This window comes from Balaenoptera ricei, chromosome 2 (assembly GCF_028023285.1).
Source record: "Balaenoptera ricei isolate mBalRic1 chromosome 2, mBalRic1.hap2, whole genome shotgun sequence".
NCBI lineage: Eukaryota > Metazoa > Chordata > Mammalia > Artiodactyla > Balaenopteridae > Balaenoptera > Balaenoptera ricei.
Window position 1 is genome coordinate 155772352 of NC_082640.1, and position 6460 is coordinate 155778811.

The 6460-nt window shown below is 60.3% G+C and overlaps 1 protein-coding gene across 1 annotated transcript; it reads right to left on the reverse strand.

Moving 5' to 3' along the window:
- Nucleotides 1-1884: 1884 nt before the first annotated feature.
- CCDC177 (coiled-coil domain containing 177) lies at nt 1885-3981 on the reverse strand. Its single transcript, XM_059915763.1, has one exon. It carries the CDS (start codon nt 3979-3981, stop codon nt 1885-1887), a length of 2097 nt encoding a protein of 698 aa, XP_059771746.1.
- Between the last annotated feature and the right edge of the window lie 2479 nt (nt 3982-6460).

The window sequence follows — 6460 nt, forward strand, 5'->3', positions numbered from 1 at the left end:
TGCTTCCTTCTACACAATACTCCTGTACCTGCTGGCATTTGATTGTGGGGGGGGGGAGGGGCTAACAGAATGTGTGTGTGTGTGTGTGTGTGTGTGTAACACCAGACACTTTAGGGACAATTCTGCCCAACAGAATATACATGAAATATGTCCAGTAGAGTAGTTCTCTACCCTGATTCTTCTTTTCTTTTTTTTTTTGGTAACTGTTATTTCTTGATCCTGACTTAATGTAAAAAGAAATGTTTTACTTCCCACCTTCCTTGATGAAGGTAGGGTCCTTGGGTAGACATGGCTGGGGGCTGATTTCGGCTTCCTGGAAGGGAAGCACTCTAAAGGTTAAAGTTGCCCGAAGGCAACTGAATGGGACTTTTTGGACCAGAAAGTGGCCTGGTCTTGCGTGCATTTTCCCCCACAGGCTAAATGACCATCTGTCCCTGACGCACTGCCCCTTCCTACGCCAGGAATCCATATTCCCAGAAACAAACTAGGCCAACAGCAGCGCTCCTGCCTCCCAACTCCAGGTCAAGAAAGGCACAAAGAAGACCAACAAATAATACCGAGGCGGTGCTTTGGATCCGGGAGATCTTGAGGTACCAGGAGAAGAGTACTGATGGCCCCATCTGGCCGATAGGAAAGGTGAGGCACAGAGAGATTGACTAAATACTTCCAGTTGTAGGGGAGAGGGACACAGGAATGTCAGAGGGAGATTCTCTTTTTCCTCACGTGGGGAAGGAGAGGAGAGGAAGATACACTGCCAACCGTAGTGAGCACGACCCTCACAGCAAAGAGGCAATTCCAGCTCTTCTGCCACCACAGTAAAGTAATTGCCCTCAGAGCAGTTGTGATGATTCCTTCACAGAGGGAATCCGACACCCCAGACTCTCTGGGGCCCACTCTTGGGACTGCATCCAGGGCTGGAGGTTGAGGCAGAATTGGCCTGGGCAGGCACATAAGGTAGCTCTGCTTCTTAAGGCATGGCTGCTGTCTGCGAGGAGTGGGCTCTACATTGGGAGGTGGCCATCAGACACTGCCTCCCCTAAAACTACCCTGCAGGAAAGCTCAATCGGGGCAAACACTGCTGCCTAAGGAACCCGCCTCCCCCGAGGGGCTGGGGGCTCCCACTAAAGCGAAACAGCATCACCAAACCAACTGATTTCTTGTGTCACTTGGGAGAATGAGGGGGGAAAAAACCCAAATTGATCATTATTTGCAGATGATTGTCTAACTAGAAAACCTAGGGGAATCAAGGGAAAACCTGTCAGAAGTAAGACCAGAATTTGCGCGAGAGGCAGATTAAAAGTCTAGCACACAAAAATCAATAGCTTTTGGGTCACTTGAGTGTGGCCTAATACCTTGGAAGAGCTGTGCTTTTCTGCAAGGCCTCCGAGCTTTGTGCAACTTGCCATATGTTAAAAGAGGAAGGGGAGCCAAGGAGATGCCTCGTCCACTGCAGTTCCCGCAGTCGCCTCAGACACCAGTATGTGAAAGATGCCTGGGGTGACTACTGCAGGAGGGGGCAGTCACCTCTGCACTGTCTCCTTGCCCTCCCCTTCCCCAGCCTCGACCCAGACCCTTTCTCCCAGCACTTTTCTTTTCCAACTCAACAGACACAATGGGAACCTTGGCAAGGACCGGTGCGGGAGCCACCAAGGTTGGATGTGGTCAAAGACTGTGCTATGTCATTTCCAAACGAAGTCAGTTTTTAAAAACAAAGGCGGCGGACTGAAAGGTCTCACACGTCGGTCCTCTCATTGCCTCATGAGTCAGAAGCCTGGCGACGCTGCGGTGCCGCGCCCAGACTGGGGACTCCCACGGTCCGGTCAAAATGGCCAAAAGAGGCCCCGCGGGGCTGAGCGTGGCACTCTGGCCAGCGCACGGCGGCGGTCATTTACGGTCCAGGCTGGCGTGCAGCTGGGCCTCGCGAACCATGCGATCGAAGGAGCGCGTGTTGGTCTCCTGGCGTACCTTCTCGCGCACGTGGAAGGAGGCCCGGGCTGTGGAGCGGGCGCTCTCCAGCGCGCTGCGCCGGTCCCGAGACAGCTGCTCGCTGCGCTCCAGCTTGCGATCGATGGCTTGGAGCAGCTCCCGCCGGCGGCAGTCTTCGTCCCTCTCCACCTTCTCCTTGTTGGCGCGCTGGGCCCGCTCCTTCTCCATCCGGCTCTGGCCCACGCGCCGCGCCTTCTGCTGCACCGCCTCCTCGGCCGCCTGCGCCGCGTGCTGCAGCCGCCGCTCGCCCACCCGGGCCAGAGCCTCCAGGTGTGCCTGATGCTCGCGCTCTTTGCGCTCGGCCGCCTCCTTGGCCCGCCGGCCCTGCAGCTCCTCCCGCCGGGCCCGCTCGCGCAGCTCCCGGGTGCGCTGCTCCACCAACTGCTCGTAGTTCTCCTGCGCGCGGCCCAAGCTGGCCTCCAGGGAGCTCCGCAGGCCCTCGCGCTCCTGGCGCTCCAGCCGGGCCCGGCCTTGCAGCAACGCCTCGTGGCGCGCCCGCTCCGCCCGGCTTAGCTCCCGCTTCTCTCGCTGCAACTGGCCCTCCTGACTCTGCTTGGCGTGGGCCGCGCGCTGAGCGCGCTCCTTGCGCACCTGCTCGGTCCGCTCGCGCACTTCCTGCAGCCCCTCCTCCCGCTGCTTCAGGTTCTGTTCCTGCTGCAGCTTGCGGAGTCGGTCCTCCCGGGCCGTGCGCTCCGCCCGCTCCCGCCGCAGCAGTCCCTGGCGCTCGGCCAGCTCCCGCCGCCGCTCGTCGCTGCGCTCGCACTGCCGCTGCCGCCGCCGCGCCTCCTCGTGCTCTTCGCGGCCCCGGCGGCCGCGCCGCTCCTCCACCTGCGCGGCCCAGGCTCGGCGGCCCTGCTCCAGGGCGCGCTGTTTCTCTCGCTCCTCGCGCTCCCGCCGCTGCTCGGCGCGGACGCGCTGCTGCTCCCACTGGCCGTGGGCCGCGGCGCGCTGCTCCAGCAACAGGCGCTCCTCCTGGTGCCGCGCCAGCATCAGTGCCGCGATCTTCCGGTCGCGCTCCGGCACCGCGCGCAGACCCCTCTCGGCGCGCACTTGGCGCACGATGCGTTCCACGTGCTGAGCCGTCTGTGGCGAGTGGCTCAGGTCGCCGAGGCTGAAGCTGCGGCCGGTGAGGGGAGCCAGGGCCAGGGCGGATGGGCGGCCCAGAGGGTTGGGAGCAGAGGACGCCGACCCCGCCGGGCAGCTGTTCCTGGCCGAGGCCCGCGGCGGCCAGTGCAGCTCCCGCAGGCTCTCACCGCTGTAGGACGACGACGACGCGCCTGACTCGGAGCTCAGGGCGCCCTCCCGCCGGCGGGACAGGGAGTCTAGTGAGTGGCTTTTCCTACCTGCCCGCGACCCCGCCGGCGTAGGTTGGGGCCGGGCCGGGGACGGGCTGGAGGAGGCCTTGCGGGCGGCGCGCGGTGCGGGCGAGGCCGGGAGGCTGGCGCTGCTGCAGCTGCTGCTGCTGCCCGCGCTCGGGGCCGAGGCCGCGGCGGCCGCGGGACCCAAAGGCGTGAAGAGGCGCCGCTTCTCCTCGCGCACGATGCGCTCGCGCTCTGCCCGGCACTGCTGCAGCTTGGCGCTCCGCTCCGCCTCGTAAGCCTCGTACAGGCCAGTGGCCACTCGCATAGAGCGGCCGGGGGCCTCGCGCACCAGGTCCGCCAGGGCCCGTGGCAGCAGCTCCACAGGTTTAACGGCGCAGCGGGCGCAGGCCTCTAGCGAGCGGGGGCTGGTCAGCACGTAGCGGCTGCCCTCGGCCTCCGGACAGTCGAAGTTGAAGAGGTCGAGGTGCAACAGCGGGGACTGCTCCCGCCGCCCGCCTTCTGCTGCGCACGGGACTTCAGCCTTGCGGGGCACCGCGGCGGAGGCCGAGGCCGAAGACGCCGCGGGCTGCGGGGCGCCCTGGGAGTCAGGGGGCACGGTCGCGGCGGCTTCGTCCCCTCCGGAGCCTCCGGGCTCGGCTCCCGCCTTCTCCTCTACAGGCACGGGATCCACCATGGCTGAGCCCTGTCCCTTTGTGGAGGCTCTGCGGATGACAAGGGAGGACATCGAAGAATACATTTGAAAGCGGTTTCCCCCTCCCCGTTCATAGTCACCGCCCCCGCCCAAACTTAATCCGCTTTGGGATTAGGCTCAGAGGCCCGGTGGAATGTAAATCATAATACCGATGCCCTGAAACCCCAGCGGGCGGGAGGGTGCACAGAGAGCAGCCTCAGTCTCCCTCAGCGCCGGAGTGCTGGGCGGAGGCCTGTGGCCAAGCTCCCCTGGGCGTCTGGCCCGTTAGATGCATCTCCTCCCTGTTGCGAGTTAAAATGAAAAGATCGAGGTGCAGAGGCAGTAGCCGACCAGAGAGGCTCTGGAGGATTCCCGGGAGGATTAGCGTATTTGTTTGTAGCTTAGGCGGGCGACCGGGGATGCAGCTTTGCAGGAACAAAAAGGAAGAGGTCTGTTCATCCCCAGAGTGCACTGCTCTGAAGACCCCATTTGCCTAGGGAAGAAGTTTATGGTTGATTTTCATTTGCCAAAGGAGACCCAGGCGCCGGGCCCAGGGGTGATGGAAGGGCGCAGAGAAATACCTCAGTCCGTAAAGACCTCCCTGGGACGGGTGATCGATTCTTGCTCTTGCCTCTTGGACAGGGCTTGCTAGGAGCTGTGCCCGCCTTCCCCCGTCCCCCCCACCGGGTGTTTGCTAGGGACGGTGAAGGAGCTTGGGTCCTCCCAGATGCACCTAATCCTCTCTTAAGTCCATGCTAAAAGCGCGATGCACCTCAGTCTAGGCTCGGACACCCACCTGTCCCCAGATGTCCTCCGAGTCCCCCCACCGTATACAGCTGGGCTACTGGAGCTCAGCGAGCACGTCCGCTCCCGGGTCCCCCGGCCGGTTAGCTTACCGCACGTCCCGCGCGGCGGGCTTTTGTTCGCAGCTTGCCGCTTTCGCTTGCGCCTCTTCAGTCCCTGCGTCGGCGGGGTCGGATTACTGCCGGCCGCAGCCGCGATAGGAGCCCCAGCTGCCACCGCAGCCAACGCCAGCGTCTCTCCATGGGGCCCGCGCACACCCCAGACGCTACCTACCCGCGGGAGGGGGAGTGCGACAAGGTCTCCCTAAAATAACGCAGCTCTGCTCCCTTCCTTCACACTGATTCTTAAAAAAGGAAGCAAGCCGGGTTCCATCGCTGCTGCATCCACCGCCGCCTCTCCAATCGTGAAGGTACCGCAGGTCTTTCGACGGCCCCTCCACGGGCGCCTCCTGGTGGACGCTCAAGGGTGTTGATTTGCTGGCTTATAGGGCAAAGGAGGGGGGGGGGCGGGATGTATATATTCTCTCTCATCAACAAACCCTGTTCTAGCGGCACCTTAACTAGGTAGAATGAAGGAATAGCTCATTCCTTCTCAAGGCGACCCTGAGGAGCAAACAAACTTGAGAGCAATAATTTGGTAGAACTCTGGCTCCTGATCCAAACCATGACTGTATTTTTTTTAAGAAAAACCAACCAAACACATTCAGATAGGTTTGAGGCAAGCAGAAGATGTGTGCCTACTGTTTAATGTAACATTTTAGGACTTCCTGGTTCCAGACAATACAAATTAAAACCAGTCAGTACCAGTTAATGAGTGCTATTTTGAGATACCTCCTCCCCACCTCTTCCAGTTTGAGTGGTAGTGGCCACAGCAGACAGATGGAAGGAATATTTAAGGGAGGGGGTTGGAGCGTGGGTGGGACATAACATTTAGAGAGCACTGTGAACTCTGTCCTTAATAACCTTGACATTGTCAGATAGGCAGTGAGGAGCAAGTGAAAGGCTTAAAGCAGGGAAATGACATGATTTGGCTTACACTTTAGGAACATAACTCTGGCAACCATGGGGTGAGGGCTATAGGAGGGCCAAAGAGGGGCAGGAAACCCAGTTAGCTGGACACTACAGTCACCCAAGGCAGGAAGGATTGGGACCTGAGGGGGAACAACAGTAGGAGGCCTGGGTCTGGTGGGAGGTAAGGGTGAACAGATTCCTGTAATAGAGAGTAAAAGAAGCAATACTCAAAGGGAGCTTGGCTCTGGGGTGTGAGGGGTGGTGAAGGGGCAAGGATGACTTCCTAGAGCGATGAGGTGGGTGGGTGTACCACAAACTGAGAGTGTGGGTCCAAGAAGGAGGATTGGGTGGTGTGGAGGGCCAAGGAAGGATGGGTTCCTTTCAGGATCACTTGAGTTTGAGGTGGAGCCCCTCAGCAGGTGACTGAGTAAGTTGTGTCACAGGTCTGGACTGGAGCTACAGTTTAGCACGTCATCACCATATTTGAGGTTCCTAAAACCAGGAGTGTGAGTGAGATCATCCACGGAGGGCAGGCGGAGCAACAGGGAGGTGGGCAGGGCATTGATGGGGCTGCTAAAGGAAGAGGAGCCCATGAAAGGGACGAATAAGGACAGGCAGGCAAGTGTGGTCTCGTGGAATCTAATGGTAGAGTACTTCAGAAGGAGGGT